The sequence below is a fragment of the Colias eurytheme genome, chromosome 17, assembly GCF_061535395.1.
Source record: "Colias eurytheme isolate Ceu_HAF_F1 chromosome 17, ilColEury1 Martin Lab GWU primary, whole genome shotgun sequence".
In the NCBI taxonomy this organism is placed as follows: Eukaryota; Metazoa; Arthropoda; class Insecta; order Lepidoptera; family Pieridae; genus Colias; species Colias eurytheme.
This window is the reverse complement of record NC_142996.1, coordinates 9002444-9021065: the sequence shown is the minus strand read 5'-3', so window position 1 is coordinate 9021065 and position 18622 is coordinate 9002444. Positions and strand designations below refer to the sequence as shown.

The 18622-nt window shown below is 35.3% G+C and overlaps 1 protein-coding gene and 1 non-coding gene across 3 annotated transcripts; one reads left to right on the top strand and one right to left on the bottom strand.

The window, feature by feature from the left end:
* The first annotated feature begins 1240 nt into the window (after positions 1 to 1240).
* Positions 1241 to 1311, top strand: TRNAG-CCC (transfer RNA glycine (anticodon CCC)). Its single transcript has one exon. It is a non-coding gene; the product is annotated as a tRNA-Gly (tRNA).
* Positions 1312 to 3390: 2079 nt separating this feature from the next.
* Positions 3391 to 9591, bottom strand: LOC149901395 (lysozyme-like). Of its 2 annotated transcripts, none has more exons than XM_090111682.1 (5): positions 9411 to 9591; positions 7051 to 7145; positions 5104 to 5283; positions 4318 to 4391; positions 3391 to 3550 (listed from the first exon to the last, which is right to left on the bottom strand). In XM_090111682.1, the coding sequence occupies exons 2-5, from the start codon at positions 7115 to 7117 to the stop codon at positions 3392 to 3394; spliced, it is 480 nt and encodes a 159-aa protein (XP_089967808.1). In that variant the 5' UTR covers positions 7118 to 7145; positions 9411 to 9591; the 3' UTR covers position 3391. The 2 variants fall into 2 exon arrangements, with proteins under 2 accessions (XP_089967808.1, XP_089967809.1); XM_090111683.1 differs by having other exon boundaries at positions 9511 to 9535.
* Positions 9592 to 18622: the final 9031 nt, after the last annotated feature.

Below are 18622 nucleotides of genomic sequence, written 5' to 3'. Positions count from 1 at the left end.
CCGTGGTACATATGAAAAATAGATGTTGGCCGATTCTCAGACTTACCCGATATGCACAGAAAACTTCATGAGAATCGGTCCACCCGTTTCGGAGGAGTATGCAGACTAACATTGTGACACGAGAATTTTATATATAAGAAGATTATCTTTAAAGCTGTTTATAAGAGAACGTAGATGAAATAGAGTTTGGGTTTTAGTCTTGATAGAAAATTGGGAACTTACATGTTTTTCTTAGATAAAAACCATTTTCGTCACTTATGAAAAAAACCGGCCAAGTGCGAGTCGGACTCGCGCACCGAGGGTTCCGTATGTGATGTAACTAAAAATTTATGGTTTTCGTAATTTTTCCTTTATCTATGCTATAAGACGTTGCTTCGTACCAAATTTCAAGATTCTGAGTTCACGGGAAGCACCCTGTAGGTTTTGATTCCCTTGCAAGTGTCGAAAATTTGCGGCATAAACGGCTGTATCTTTTGATTGCATTGGCTTAGAAGTTTGATTTTTTCACTCCTTCAAGGGACAGTAGACCTGAGTAATTGATATAAATTTCAGCTTCATACCTCCACGCGTTCCTGAGAAAAAGGGTCTTGACAGACGGACGGATGGACGGACGGACGGACAGACGGACAACAAAGTGATCCTATAAGGGTTCCGTTTTTTCCTTTTGAGGTACGGAACTCTAAAAAGGATAAGTGTAAGTACTTACATATTATATGTAGGTATGATAGTACACCTTATAATTATATATTTATTCGAAAACAATATTCACACAGTTTTGCACGCGTAGTATGAACTTGGATAGTAGTCTCTGCTGTATTAGGTGAATAAAATACATAATGATATTTTATAGGTAGATTTTATTATTACGAATACAGACAATAATTATGTAGTGTTTAAATCACAGGTTTAAATAATAAAACATTTTCATGTACTTAAACATATTATATACTAGAGGTCCGCCCCGGCTTCGCCCGTGGTACATATTATTTCGCAATAAAAGGTAGCCTATGTCCTTTCTCGGGTATCAAAATATCTCCATACCAAATTTCATGCAAATTGGGTCAGTAGTTTAGGCGTGATTGAGTAACAGACAGACAGACAGAGTTACTTTCGCATTTATAAATTATAATATTAGTATGGATTATATACTCTGTACAACAAAAAAATAACCGTTATTAATTTTAAATTAGAAAATGATGTAGCATATAAATAATACGATGATTTCGCACACAGCTCTCAAGCACTGCTGGTGTAGTGGTATCATGCAAGATTCCCATTCTTGCGACCCGGGTTCGATTCCCGGGCAGTGCATGCATTTTTTTATTTCAACTTTTGTTTCTTATAAATTTTTAATAATTTTACCACTTTATTACGGTGTTTTTCTTTTAATTTTTGTTAATGTAACTCTTGCTCTAGCCTATAGGTATGATATTTTACGACTCTTTATTTAAATAGATCAGATTGCTCAGTAGTTTTGAACAATATTTACACAAATAGGCACAAATCGAACCTAAGCAATATAATAGGTACCTACATATATTTTAATGATAATTAATGCCGAAAATATTATGTAGAGGGATACCTCTACATAATATTTTCGGCATTAATACCTGTATATTTTTCACCATACCATAAGTGCCTTACCGAGCTTTATTCCCTTCAAAAATATGTTCTTTTCTTCGACACATCCGCACAAACCTTTGTATAAGAGGATTCCGAGTGCCCTCTGAAGGTCCTCCCTTGGAAATATCATTTCCTGAACGACCCAGATACTGTACTCGCTTTCGAGTCTCGAGAGATTAATTATTTTTCGCCTGTGCTTGTTAATAATATAATCGGGACGGTTTCTTTTTTGTTGTTTATTGCTATATCTCTGAACTTTTTTTTTTCGTCGCAGAACCATAACTATTATCTAATCTGTGACCATAGGCACCACAATATCTTAAATGTAAAAAATAATAAAGATAAGTAACTATGTAAGTTTTGTTATGTACAGGAATGGTATGAGCATAATTATTATCATCAGTTACACCATGGTTACACCAGAAAAAGATCCTACAGTCACAAATCAAAATGTCTCAATCAAGTCTCAATATGTAACAATGTAGCAGGAATGTATAATAATAATACCATACCACAGTATACAATAATATCAGGAAATTTCACAGTACCATAATCTCGGAGATGCACCATGAAATGAAACGCCTTCGTAACCTGACAGGATAATATTAAAACACGACCATGACAAATAGTAGCGAGGAATGTGTTTATGTGTGGTGCAGATATTCATCTTTTTAAATAAAACATGGAATGTTTTGAGAAGTTATCATTTTTCCTTATGCTTTTTGGTAAGTATGCTTAATTTATTTTTCTTTGTTGAGGCGTAAGGCCTGCAAAATATAGTCTTAAGCCTCGGCAAATGCGTATGGGCGGTGTTTTTTAAGCTCTATTATATTTAAATAATACTATTTTATTGCAGAAGGTTTTATTAGTTTTATTATCAACAACTTTCTCAAATAATTCTCCGAAGGGTGTGCGAAGTCTTTTCCTTCTACGGTGTTTTTAAAGAAACAACTCGACAGAAAAATCTTATGCTTCTAATTCCACTCCTAACAAGTGTTTGCTACTAGTTAGTCTATAATTCAGAGTAAAAATACGTCCTGAGTGTTCAACTAGCACTTTGTATTAATGCAAGTTTTGAATGCATGCTCCGAGGTACAATAGTAAAGTGAAAAAAGTAAATTACATCCAATCTTGTTCGTAGCTTGGAAACCATTTTAATGAGACGAAATTGAGGTCTCATGAATTTTCATTGCGTCCTGCGCGGAATATTCAAACGCGTTATAACTAACCCCATGCAAAAACTATGTTAAATTTTAAGTAATAGGTACTAGTTTATCTAACGTTATATGATATTTTATGGCAAAATTTAATTTTGACACTTTTAAGTTTGAATACTTTGCATGTTATTCAATCGTACCTTTAAATTAACAGTAACAACTGATTAAGACTAATAGTTGTTATCTTTGATTTGTTTCAGAAATCAAAATTCAAAAAATCTAAAACAATCGACTTGCCTCAGGAGAGGTTTATATCCGCTGGCAGCGGACTTATAGAGATTACTGGGAAAGGCGTTTATATGGGAATAATTTTCGCCAAAAAATTTATCGTCATCTCTACTGTCGCAATGAATATTTATATCTTTTTTGTTAATTTTACAATGGGAGCATCTACATAGATGTCTGGAAAAGAACATAATATGACCATAAACTCCCTTGTTCAATTATTTGGTCAATTCATTAAATTAAGTTTACTAAGTAGAATAGAAGTTATTAGAATCACATTCATTCATTTTCGTGAGTAAAACACAATTATTATAAGGTAAAAAGCTTTATTCAAAATTTGGTATCGACCGCTTGCACTCATCAAATCTCTTCAACCATCGCCGCCCATTGGCGGACATATTCAGCGGCTTGTGACAACTGTAGCCACCGTTGCCGTTCACCATCATGAAGTCGAAGCAGTTGGTGACGCCGTCTTTGTTGCAATCCTGGAAAAATAACATTTTATAATTAGTGATAAGGTTTTAAGGTAAGGACGTCGTTACCACCCAGAACTTTTTCTGGGTGTCCAATTTAATTTTTGTTTAGTTCTGACAACTTGAAGGCGAATGACTAATTTAATAATTATTTCGTATACGTTTGTGTAAAATGAGAATTAAACTATAACCTGTAAATAATAGATTTGTAGTTTGTAGACCCTGTATAACCATACATGAGTAGGTAGGTACTGTAAAAATTAAGAAACTTTTTTTCGAGCTATCCAAAGAAATCATTTCCTCTTCTAGACCAGATAATTCTGCTAATAGCGTCACATTTGATTTGCAAAGTGGTTAAGGTTAAATATCGGGCAGATAAGCTGATTATCAGCTGTTAAACTATATACTGGAACCTGTTAGACCTATTGAATTGGTTTTTGTTTCAGTTTTACTACATGCGGTAAAATTTTTTTTGATCTGCTTTGTTTAAATTCTCTTTGTCCTGTTAGATGTAATAATAATAAACAAAAAATGACACAGGTAGGTATAAATTCATTATTAAACAAAATATTTTCAGAAGTTTTGGCTACATACATACATATACGTATAAATCTTATCATCAACATATTATATCATGGAGGAAAAATATCTTCAGCTTTGATATTATAAAACATTAAATTATAATAATGAAAATCTATACACAATACATACATAATACAAATTAAACAATAAACATTAAGCACAATAAACACAGTCTGGTTGTGGAACGTGTGACTGACCTGACCGAACTTCGACAGATATCCTGAAATAATCCGTTTCGAGCAGGTGAAGTCACGCGCGCAGTCTTCCCAGGCTGAAATTTTAATATAATTCATTATTATTTTGAAAGGAATTAATTGCAGAAAAATCATATTTCATTCAAAAGAATTATAAGTTATCTATAGCTATACTTAAATCTTTTTTCAAATCGGACCAGTAGTTCATGAGATTAGCGCGTACAAACAAACAAACTCTTCAGCTTTATAATATTAGTATAGATTAATTGTTCGGTGCAATGACCACCGAACAGCCTAGTCAGCAATACTAGGTATCGCGGGCGGCGTTTAACATAAATTAATTCCGTCCACGAAATAACATATTAGCGTCGCGACGCATAACATTAACATTAAACATATATAACACTAGCGGTCCGCCCCGGCTTCGCCCGTGGTACATATTTCGCAATAAAAAGTAGCCTATGTTCTTTCTCAGGGTCTAAAGATTATCTGTGCCAAATTTCATCAAAATCGGTCCAGTAGTTTATGCGTGAAAACCATACATACATACATACCTACATACAAACCTTTCCTCTTTATAATATTATAGTATATATAGTATAGATAACATAACATATGTTTAACATAGTAATTAACATATAATATAACAATGTTTTGTAACAAACAAGTAGAACAGTGATTTTAGTAATAAATTAATTAGTACATTTTAGTTTGATTTTATAACAAATCCCTCCACGCAGCCCACCACTGGGTGTATCGCCCTACATTAATATTAACGACCTTACTCACCATGATTCCGCTCCGGGTCATCATCAGGTAGGGTCACCTTGCCAGCGTCAACCCAATACACCCTGGATATATTAAAGGGTCCACAGTACCCCCCTGTGCACTCGTGGGAGGTATCGCAGTTTGTGGATACGTAGCAGAGGCAGTTGAAGCATTCCTGCGATAGGTTTGATAGGTAAACCCCTGGAAAAGGATAGTGGATTTAGTTTCTTTTATTACGACAAATTATAATTTTAAAATAATAAATTTTAGAGTTAGATGAATTTTAGAATTTTAGAATTTAAATGTGACAAATTATTTAACTTAATTTCTGAAAATTTTTCCAATAATATTATATTTTGGAGATTCTGGGATAACATCAGAAAAATAGTTTTGGCTTTTTCGTTCGTAGAGCACGCTCTAATGTTTTGCATTACCTATGAGTTGTTAAAATGAGGGAAAATTAATAAAAATTAATACGTATGGAGTCCATTCGTACGTATTATACCATAGTAGGTATAATACGTATGAGTTAGTACTCATTCAAATAAATTTGTGTTTATTTAGTAGTTCTGAAAATAGGTCAATATCTTATTTTATATACTCTACATTTGTTCAGCCGGATCAACTTGTATATTATATTCAACTATAAGCTTTCCGCCCGCGGCTTCGCCCGCGTTTTCAAAGAAAATCCCGTTCCCGTAGGATTCCCGGAATAAAACCTATCCTATGTCCTCGGGTATCAAAATATCTCTATACCAAATTTCATGCAAATTGGTTCAGTAGTTAGGCGTGATTGAGTAACAGACAGACAGACAGAGTTACTTTCGCATTTATAATATTAGTATGGATTAAACCAGGAAAATCATGAAAAAAATCGATCATCATTACGGGTATTTTTTACATTAAATAACTCGTATAATAGGAAATATAAAATAATAATGTGTACCTAATGGCGCATATTGCATTAAATGATTCATACAAATTATGAAGGTATGAAGAGTAATAAAACATTATTGTTGGTTATGTGAATCGATTAACCGACTTTAAAAATTGTGCTTTTGTCCTATATTTCACATTTTTTTTTAAATATCATGGTGCCGGTTTATTAAAGTTGCATACGTACCTATTATTCGATTAGGATCGTTTATGTTCAAAAGTCCCACGTTAACTCCTGTCTAATTGAAAATAGTGATTTGTCTTTAATTTTGAAGTAGGTATAATATTAATTGAAATGAAATAAAATAAAAAGTGAACCAAGAAAATTATGGAGGTCGTAATCGATACTATATATTATTACTGAATATGAATTTTTTCTAAAACATTATATCGCGAATCAAACAAAAACGTTACATTAACTTAACATATAATCAGATAAAAACCGGCCAAGTGCGAGTCGGGCTCGCGCACAAAGGGTTCCGTAGCAGCAAATATAATAAATTACAGTTAAATCAACCTATCTCAAAAACTATAAGAGATACTTTGATCAAACCAAAAATCGTTGAAAGAGTTAATTAGCATGCATCACCTCTATTTTTTTTAGAATTTTATACCCCGTAGTTATAAAAATAGAGGGGGGGGGACATACTTTTTACGACTTTGAGAGCTGATATCTCAAAAACCGTTCACTTTAAGAAAAATGTTTTTTAGAAAACTTTATACCATTTTAAAAGACCTTTCCATTGATACCCCACACGGGTATGTACATCGAAAAAAAAAATTTCATCCCTCAGTTACATGTATGGGGGGCCCCACCCCCAATTCTTTTTTTTACTATTTAGTGTCATATTTTTGTAGCGGTTCATACAACACATATTCCCATCAAATTTCATCACTGTAGTACTTATAGTTTCCGAGTAAATCGGCTGTGACAGACGGACAGACGGACAGACGGACAGACGGACATGACGAAACTATAAGGGTTCCGTTTTTGCCATTTTGGCTACGGAACCCTAATAAAAAAGAACTTACCTGTTGAACCGGTCAAAAATGAAAATAAAACGGTCCAACCGAATATTAATATTGCTTTCCTTAACATAATGTGAGCAGCAAGACACAATTTGTATCTGCGAACAAAAAAATTAAATAACATATTATCTACTAGCTTACCCTCCGCGGCTTCGCCCGCTTTGTCTAAAACCTAATAAATTATATAGGTACTAAAACATTCCTCTTGAACCTCTCCTTCTCTATTTATTAAAAAAACCGCATCAAAATCCGTTGCGAAGTTTTAAAGATTAGCATACAAAGGGACATAGGGAAATAGGGACAGAGAAAGCGACTTTGTTTTATACTAGGTATGCAGCTGTTATTCTTAATAATTGAAGAAGCGCTCAATGTTTGCAATAATTTGTCGCTTATAAACTAGCTTTCCGCCCTCGGCTTTGCGCGCGTAGTCAAAGAAAAACCGGCATAGTTCCCGTTCCCGTGGGATTTCTAGGATAAAATTTGATTAAATGAAATTGATTAAACGTAGGTACATATTTTCTTTCTTTCAAAATCTATTTTATCTACGTTCTTTCTCAAGTCTCACGCTATCTCTACCAAATTTTATCCACATCGGTTCAGCTGGGTTGAGGAGTGAAGAAGAGACAGATAGAGTTAATTTCGAATTTATAATATTATTTAGGATTGTTATCAGTCTCTACAACAGTAATAAAACATAATTTATTTCCTACTTAATCCCTCTTATCTTAAGTTTATTATGTCAATAAACTATAGGCTGCTATAAATTAATTAAGTTCGTTATAAATTAACTAGTGGTCCGCCCCGGCTTCGCCCGTGGTACCTACATATTTAAACTATTCTATCTCTCAAGTTGGATCGAACTGCACATGGTGTGCGAATTTTATTATAATCAGTTAAGTGTTTTAGGAGCCCATTGAGGACAAACATTGTGACACGAGATTTATATATTGTACTAGCTTTCCGCCCGCGACTTCGCCCGCGTTTTCAAAGAAAAACCCGCATAGTTCCCGTTCCCGAGGGATTTCCGGGATAAAACCTATCCTATCTCTCAAGTTGGATCGAACTGCACATGGTGTGCGAATTTTATTATAATCAGTTAAGTGGTTTAGGAGCCCATTGAGGACAAACATTGTGACACGAGATTTATATATTGTACTAGCTTTCCGCCCGCGGCTTCGCCCGCGTTTTCAAAGAAAAACCCGCATAGTTCCCGTTCCCGAGGGATTTCCGGGATAAAACCTATCCTATCTCTCAAGTTGGATCGAACTGCACGTGGTGTGCGAATTTTAATATAATCAGTTAAGTGGTTTAGGAGCCCATTGAGGACAAACATTGTGACACGAGAATTATATAAATTAAGATTACCTAATTCACGTTAACTGTAATGACAGATTGAGTTTCAAAGACATCAATATCAAAACATGATAGTGGATTGTATAAAACAATTGAGTTTAGATAACATAAATGGATCAAACTTTATTTAGTCAGTCTAAAAAACTATTTAGCTGACCTCAATCTATAAACAACGAACCGCAGTAAAATAGCAACTAATATTGAATCTACTAGTCTTTTTTCAGTTTCATTGAATCAAATTTACATAGACAAATCATATCAGCATTTTTATTAGACCAAAACGTTTCTGTTTCTACCGGGAATCAAACCAAGGTTTTACCGATCGCTAACCAATATACTTAATAAGAAGTTTTTATATACTAGATAAACAGTATATCACGAATGTTATAATATCATTGTGAAGTCAAGCATGTACATATTGAAGTATGTATGCAATATAATGTATCGCTAAGCAATTTTGTGATATGATCTAGATCTATGAAAGAACTATAGTTACGAACATTTTTTTTCTAAATAAGACCAATCGGAAGGCACTAGTCTATACTTTCAAATAATAAAGAATCATCATAATCGGTTCAGTCAGTCGAAAGTTCTAAGGTAACAAACACAAAAAATACAGTCGAATTGAGAACTTCCTTCTACTTTTGAAGTTGATTGATAAACCATAGATTTGTTTTACGGTTTATATAAACTACTAGCGGTCCGCCCCGGCTTCGCCCGTGGTACGTAATATTTACGTTTTCTCTACATAAAAACCATCCTCGTACTTCAAGGAATATAATAAAAAAAGAATTATCGAAATCGGTTCAGCCGTTCTCGAGTTATGCGCTTACCAACACATTTTGCGATTCATTTTTATATATAAGAAGATTGACTGTGAAATTGTCCACTTTCATTAAAAACTTCGACTGGTTAGCCTTCCGGCAAATATTTACGTTTGACCCTATAGTAATTAACTTGTAATAAAGCGTAATTGTAGAGCAATATCAATGCAATTATTAAATACTTACAATTTAAATATTCACTTCCTACAACATGATACACACACATAAACACAACTTATTTTTTTTAAGTGTTAATGGCCTGGTACAAAAATTATTGGTAAATTACCACAAATAATTAAAAGTTCGGAAACATTTTTTATAATGAGTACATAATATACAAAACGACTACCTTGTATCAGACTGTGCGTGCAAATACATATGTAGGTATTGTTTTTATGTGTTAGTACCTATCAGGTTTTGAACTTGATATTGAACTTGGATTGTTGCAACAACATAATGTCTCGATTTATATAATTTATCGCAGAATTATGTACCTACTAGTATTAATATACAGAACATGAATTTAAGACATTAAAATTTCGAATACTATTTTCGTATATCCTACTAATATTATAAATGCGAAAGTTTTTGAGGATGAGTGTGTGTGTGTGTTTGTTACTCTTTCACGCAAATACTACTGAACTGGTTACAATGAAATTTAGCGCATATAGAGGGTAACTTGGATTAACACATAGGATAGGTGATAGGTTTTATACCGGAAATCGCACAGGAACGGGAACTATGCGGGTTTTCCTTTTAAAACGCGGGCGAAGCCGCGGGCGGAAAGCTAGTATAATATAAGCGGAGAGAATGTTTTTGAATTTAAGAAATTTAAATGTCAATAACCTTTGTCGTTTTTGGAAGGACAAAGGTAAGAAAGTTTTTAGAATTGTTAATATGTTTTAAAACGTACCATAAGGTATCTGTGTTTATTCTATTGGTTTCTTAATATTTATGCTCCGATAAAACGTATGTAATACCATTACCTACATTTATATATATCATATAGACTAACAGGAAAATCAGTGTTTCTTTGCATATTAATTAGTGCACGTAAATGAGAATAGAACTCCTATGTTAAATTATCTATGTTAGATGAGTTGATGTTTTTATAAGTCACGAAACATATATATTTTTTTTAATTTTAGAAGAGTGAATTGTATAAATCGATTTAAAATTACCAAATTAAGAAAATAAACTACATACTAATTGATCCCGATTAGTAGGTTGGCCAAAAATATTAATAAAACTTTCTTTCTGTTTATTCCAAATTAATTAGTTTTATTTATTGCAATTTTTCTTGTAACGTAAAACTGAATAATATGTTTTGTGTAATGCATGCAAAATACAATGGCAAGTTAAGTTAAGTTAGCTAAGGCTAAACGTTACTTATAATGTCAACAATATTTAGATTTTTTTTTTACGAAATTGGTCAAGACGTTTCGTAGTTAAAATAAATATAGTTTGAAAAACTAAAAAACACGCTTTCAAGATACCACAAAAAGTAAAAAATAAATAATTATTACTCTAGGAATTAAACATTGGTTATTGTTAAATTAAGAAACGGCTGGACTAATTTCGATTGTTCTTTATGGAGTACTTATATGGGGCTCCTTCTCAGGTAGAAATAAGTAATTGGATGGAGGTCGTTGGTCCTAACTCTTAATATAAATATGTACAGGAAAATACGCTAAAACAAAATTCTTTAAAATATTCTTGTCCAAACGAGGTAATAATTTATTTGGCGTAAAATCCATGTAAGTTTTTAATTTCTTATAATATGCTTCGATATGGTACTTCTCTTTTGCAGTTTTAGGTCATTATAGACTCTACTTACTTCTGGAACATACAACAATAGAAAATGATTGAAATTTGGTAAATTATTATAATTGTTGCACTTTTAATGTTGCACGGAAAACCCAAAAAATAATTTTAAGATAACATTGCAAGTAAAATGCAAATAAACACTTAAAATGTAAATTATATTTATTTGTACTATTTTTTGTATCACTATAATTACTTATATGAAGACTTCATTATCATATCTGAATTTTTAGGAACCTAAAAAGTTTTTAAATCACTAAACATAGTCATCAATTTATCTGCACATGTTGCTAACATGCTCGAACGTTGAAGGAAAATATCGCGAGGACACCGACATGTCAAAGAATCAAGAAGTTCGACGACATGTGACATCCACCAACCCACACTTGGCCAGCGTGGTTGATTATGACCTGTACCTTCATGAAGCTTATGTCCCAGCAGTGGGAACGTATATGATAATGAGAAATAGTCGTAAGATCTAAATAATTTAGGTAACAAAATTAATATAGGTACTTTAAAGTTTAAACAACGCTCTTTAAGTTTCTCATTTCGCTTCTAATGTTACATGAATATTAGAAGCTATTAAAACGGATTTGCTAAATAATATGCATAGTGCGGATTATTTGACTCAGCTTGCTACGTGCAGATTTCATTATGTCGCATATGACCTCAAAATTATTATAAACTCTCGCTCCAAATTCAGTACAAAACAACTGCTTTGTTCTTTGTGTTCTAATTGGAGTTTTATAATAATTTATTGTACCTATATTTTTGAGTAAGGCGCTTGCAAGATATCTAATACTAGCTGCACTCCGTGGTTTAACCCGCGTGGCTCCGCTTCTGTTGGTCTTAGTGTAATGATATTATAGCCTAGCGGCTAGCCTTCCTTGATAAATGGGCTATCAAACACCAAAATAATTTTTCAAATCGGACCAGTAGTTCTTGAGATTAGCGCGTTCAAACAAACAAACAAACAATCAAACTCTTCAGCTTTATAATATTAGTATAGCTATATTAAATTCATGCATCACAATGTTAGTTACCATACTCCTCCGAAACGACTGGACCGTTTCTCGTGAAATTTTGAGTTTCATACCCCTATAATATGATGAGTGGCAGAACAACGTTTGCCGGGACAGATATGACAGATAGTTGTTTAATATAAAATAAGCGATTTGGTAGTTTTATAATATAGGTATTTTCAGTATGTAAGGCAGTTGTTGTTTCTATAAAACATAAAATAAGCGATTAGGATTAACTGGAGTATTTAGCCAACTTTCACGTTTAGGTCAGAGTTTTTTAGGTTAGTGTTTTTCTCTGACCATCGTATTACACAAACACGTGACTGTTTGTCGTGACGTGACGAGTTGTAAAATAAGACTAAAGGAATAACAACAAAATAACGATTACAAAGGTAAGTTATATAATATGTGAAATATTGACTAATTGGTATTTAGTAATTACGTATATTAACAACTAGCTGTGCCTCGCGGTTTTACCCGCAGTGCTCCGCTCCTGTCGGTCTTAGCGTGATGATATAGGTACGTAGCCTTCAGCCTTGCTCGAGAAATGGGCTATCTAAAACCGTAATATTTTTTCAAATCGGACCAGGAACTCCTGAGATTAGCGCGTTCAAACAAACAAACTAACAAAAAATATATTTGTATACAATATGTATAGATTACGCTTCAGTTACGATTAACTTTTATGTCCGTTTAAAAATTGTAGCATGCCATTACTGCTAGAAAAATTACATTAAATTTTGCATACTTTTAATTGTTTTTATAGAATAATCAAAGGATCCGTAACATCGACATGCAAAGCTAACAATAATAACTTGTGATTTCCCGAGGGTGCGCTACTCTCTGCTAACTTGCGCGTCAATGGAATACGAAATATGGCTTGGTTTATTTTTTATTGTTTTACTCATACTTAGGAAGTAAGTTATTGAGTAAGTGGTGTAAAAGTGGAGTAGTGCAATTGTCTAGTAAAACAATCTTTAGTTTTTGATACAGTTATATTATTAATATAAAATTACGTAGGGCCCTCAAACAGACAATTAACTACACTATTACTTATATATCCACCCTCAAAAGCTGATCAGACGTGATTATCTAAGACAGAGACCGTTATATCGAGGTATTAGTGAGTACTTGGATCTTTATTTCTTAAAAATTTTAAGTATTCTTCTGATGTTTTCTTCCTCTTATCACTTATGTAGTGGATGGTATCCATATGGTATGGATACCATCCACTACATAAGTATGTATGGCTTCGTAGTTTCGACACAGTATTACAATATTAGGAAATATGGTAATACTGTGGTTTAGATCAAGATCAATACAACTGCTTTAAGACGCCTGTATATTTCCTTATTATTAGTTATTTAAGAAAGAAAGAATCACGTGTGTATATTCGTGGGCTTATAAGGTCCTGTTCAATTCGTAGTGTAGTTTAGACACACACTGCTGATTTCTTTAAAGCTATCTGAAATTTGTACCAACAGATGTGTAATTAAAAATTGAATAAAATATCTAATTACATCAATGGAAACAAACAAACCACGCACATATTGATTAATGAAACCGTAATATGGTCAGTGTGGTTGGATAATGTACATAAAGCATTGATCAAACATGTTATTAATTTTGTTGTATGAAATACGATTGACAATATCCTAGGGCTTTTGTGTTTAACCTAACTGTGATATAATTATGGAAATTAATTTACAGTAATTATTGAGAAAATAAATAATAGTTAAAAAAAACTAAAAAACACGCTTTTTATAGAAAGCCGAACTAAAAAAAAAACCGGCCAAGTGCGAGTCGGGCTCGCGCACAAAGGGTTCCGTAGCAGCAAATATAATAAATTACAGTTAAATCAACCTATCTCAAAAACTATAAGAGATACTTTGATCAAACCAAAAATCGTTGAAAGAATTAATTAGCATGCATCACCTCTATTTTTTTTAGAATTTTATACCCCGTAGTTATAAAAATAGAGGGGGGGGGACATACTTTTTACGACTTTGAGAGCTGATATCTCAAAAACCGTTCACTTTAAGAAAAATGTTTTTTAGAAAACTTTATATCATTTTAAAAGACCTTTCCATTGATACCCCACACGGGTATGTACATCGAAAAAAAAAATTTCATCCCTCAGTTACATGTATGGGGGGCCCCACCCCCAATTCTTTTTTTTACTATTTAGTGTCATATTTTTGTAGCGGTTCATACAACACATATTCCCATCAAATTTCATCACTGTAGTACTTATAGTTTCCGAGTAAATCGGCTGTGACAGACGGACAGACGGACAGACGGACAGACGGACATGACGAAACTATAAGGGTTCCGTTTTTGCCATTTTGGCTACGGAACCCTAATAGAAAATAAATTTAAATGAATTCAAATTAAGAAAATAGTGTTAAAAATTTCAGAATATAGGTAAATTAATAATAGTATGAGTAAAAAAAAAATTATTTTATTTAAAAAAAAGCGTGGGGTGCATGGTGTCAATGGTTATAGATATTTTATTGGCAGATATGAGTAGAGTGATTATCATTTCGATAAAAAATGTAAAAATATAAAAAAAAGCGTGGGGATATTCCCCACGCTTTTTTTTAAATAAAATATTTTTTTTTACTCACACTATTATTAATTTATATTCATTGAAATTTTCACAAATGATGTATTTTCGTTGCCGCTATAACAGCAAATACTAAAAATTAAAAAATATATAAGTACATAATATAGTATATGCTACAGTCAAAACTTGAACCAGTCAATATCCTTATTGACGGTTATTAAGGTTATTGACTAAGGGCTATTATTATTATCCCCCCATAATACACGGGTACCACCAGAAGGAAGGTACCCGGTCCTTTGGGAGGCTTACGTGGGGACACGGATCCAACACGCAGAGGCCCTTTAGAGAATTTTAATGTGTTGTGGGACACCAGCCATGACTGCACTATAGAGATACAGCCCTGGGCAGTCCGCGGCCGATGCAGGACTATTGTAAAATATGGGAATTTGAATTTGAATTTGGATTTGAATTTGAATTTGAATTTGAATTTGAATTTGAATTTGAGAGTTTGTGTTTGTGTTTGTGTTTGTGTTTGTGTTCGTGTTTGTGTTCGTGAATTGAATTTAAATTTAAATTTGAATTTGAATTTGAATTTAAATTTGAATTTGAATTTGAATTTGAATTTGAATTTTTAAACAGCGAACAGCGAACAGCGAACAGCGAACAGCGAACAGCGAACAGCGAACAGCGAACAGCGAACAGCGAACACGAACACGAACACGAACACGAACACGAACACGAACACGAACACGAACACGAACACGAACACGAACACGAACACGAACACGAACACGAACACGAACACGAACACGAACACGAACACGAACACGAACACAAACACAAACTCGAATTTTAATTTGAACACAAACACAAACACAAACACGAACAACGAACTACGAACTACGAACAACGAACAACGAACAACGAACAACGAACAACGAACAACGAACAACGAACAACGAACAACGAACAACGAACAACGAACAACGAACAACGAACAACGAACAACGAACAACGAACAACGAACAACGAACAACGAACAACGAACAACGAACAACGAACAACGAACAACGAACAACGAACAACGAACAACGAACAACGAACAACGAACAACGAACAACGAACAACGAACAACGAACAACGAACAACGAACAACGAACAACGAACAACGAACAACGAACAACGAACAACGAACAACGAACAACGAACAACGAACAACGAACAACGAACAACGAACAACGAACAACGAACAACGAACAACGAACAACGAACAACGAACAACGAACAACGAACAACGAACAACGAACAACGAACAACGAACAACGAACAACGAACAACGAACAACGAACAACGAACAACGAACAACGAACAACGAACAATGTGAATGTGAATGTGAATGTGAATGTGAATGTGAATGTGAATGTGAATGTGAATGTGACAGCGAACAGCGAACAGCGAACAGCGAACAGCGAACAGCGAACAGCGAACAGCGAACAGCGAACAGCGAACAGCGAACAGCGAACAGCGAACAGCGAACAGCGAACAGCGAACAGCGAACAGCGAACAGCGAACAGCGAACAGCGAACAGCGAACAGCGAACAGCGAACAGCGAACAGCGAACAGCGAACAGCGAACAGCGAACAGCGAACAGCGAACAGCGAACAGCGAATAGCGAACAGCGAACAGCGAACAGCGAACAGCGAACAGCGAACAGCGAACAACGAACACGAACACGAACACGAACACGAACACGAACACGAACACAAACACAAACTTGAATTTTAATTCGAACACAAACACAAACACGAACAACGAACATTGAACAACGAACAACGAACAGCGAACAGCGAACAGCGAACAGCGAACAGCGAACAGCGAACAGCGAACAGCGAACAGCGAACAGCGAACAGCGAACAGCGAACAGCGAACAGCGAACAACGAATAACGAACAACGAACAACGAACAACGAACAACGAACAACGAACAACGAACAACGAACTACGAACAACGAACAACGAACAACGAACAATGTGAATGTGAATGTGAATGTGAATGTGAATGTGAATGTGAATGTGAATCTGAATCTGAATCTGAATGTGAATGTGAATGTGAATGTGAATGTGACAGCGAACAGCGAACAGCGAACAGCGAACAGCGAACAGCGAACAGCGAACAGCGAACAGCGAACAGCGAACAGCGAACAGCGAACAGCGAACAGCGAACAGCGAACAGCGAACAGCGAACAGCGAACAGCGAACAGCGAACAGCGAACAGCGAACAGCGAACAGCGAACAGCGAACAGCGAACAGCGAACAGCGAACAGCGAACAGCGAACAGCGAACAGCGAACAGCGAACAGCGAACAGCGAACAGCGAACAGCGAACAGCGAACACGAACACGAACACGAACACGAACACAAACACAAACTCGAATTTTAATTCGAACACAAACACAAACACGAACAACGAACATTGAACAACGAACAACGAACAGCGAACAGCGAACAGCGAACAGCGAACAGCGAACAGCGAACAGCGAACAGCGAACAGCGAACAGCGAACAGCGAACAACGAATAACGAACAACGAACAACGAACAACGAACAACGAACAACGAACAACGAACAACGAACAACGAACAACGAACAACGAACAACGAACAACGAACAATGTGAATGTGAATGTGAATGTGAATGTGAATGTGAATGTGAATGTGAATCTGAATCTGAATGTGAATGTGAATGTGAATGTGAATGTGAATGTGAATGTGAATGTGAATGTGAATGTGAATGTGAATGTGAATGTGAATGTGAATGTGACAGCGAACAGCGAACAGCGAACAGCGAACAGCGAACAGCGAACAGCGAACAGCGAACAGCGAACAGCGAACAGCGAACAGCGAACAGCGAACAGCGAACAGCGAACAGCGAACAGCGAACAGCGAACAGCGAACAGCGAACAGCGAACAGCGAACAGCGAACAGCGAACAGCGAACAGCGAACAGCGAACAGCGAACAGCGAACAGCGAACAACGAACACGAACACGAACACGAACACGAACACGAACACGAACACGAACACGAACACAAACACAAACTCGAATTTTAATTCGAACACAAACACAAACACGAACAACGAACATTGAACAACGAACAACGAACAACGAACAACGAACAACGAACAACGAACAAAGAACAACGAACAACGAACACGAACACGAACACGAACACGAACACGAACACAAACACAAACTCGAATTTTAATTCGAACACAAACACAAATTTTAACAACGAACATTGAACAACGAACAACGAACAGCTAACAGCGAACAGCGAACAACGAACAGCGAACAGCGAACAGCGAACAGCGAACAGCGAACAGCGAACAGCGAACAGCGAACAGCGAACAGCGAACAGCGAACAGCGAACAGCGAACAGCGAACAGCGAACAGCGAACAGCGAACAGCGAACAGCGAACAGCGAACAGCGAACAGCGAACAGCGAACAGCGAACAGCGAACAGCGAACAGCGAACAGCGAACAGCGAACAGCGAACAGCGAACAGCGAACAGCGAACAGCGAACAGCGAACAGCGAACAGCGAACAGCGAACAGCGAACAACGAATAACGAACAACGAACAACGAACAACGAACAACGAACAACGAACAACGAACAACGAACAACGAACAACGAACAACGAACAACGAACAATGTGAATGTGAATGTGAATGTGAATGTGAATGTGAATGTGAATGTGAATGTGAATGTGAATGTGAATGTGAATGTGAATGTGAATGTGAATGTGAATGTGAATGTGAATGTGAATGTGAATGTGAATGTGAATGTGAATGTGAATGTGAATGTGAATGTGAATGTGAATGTGAATGTGAATGTGAATGTGAATGTGAATGTGAATGTGAATGTGAATGTGAATGTGAATGTGAATGTGAATGTGAATGTGAATGTGAATGTGAATGTGAATTTGAATG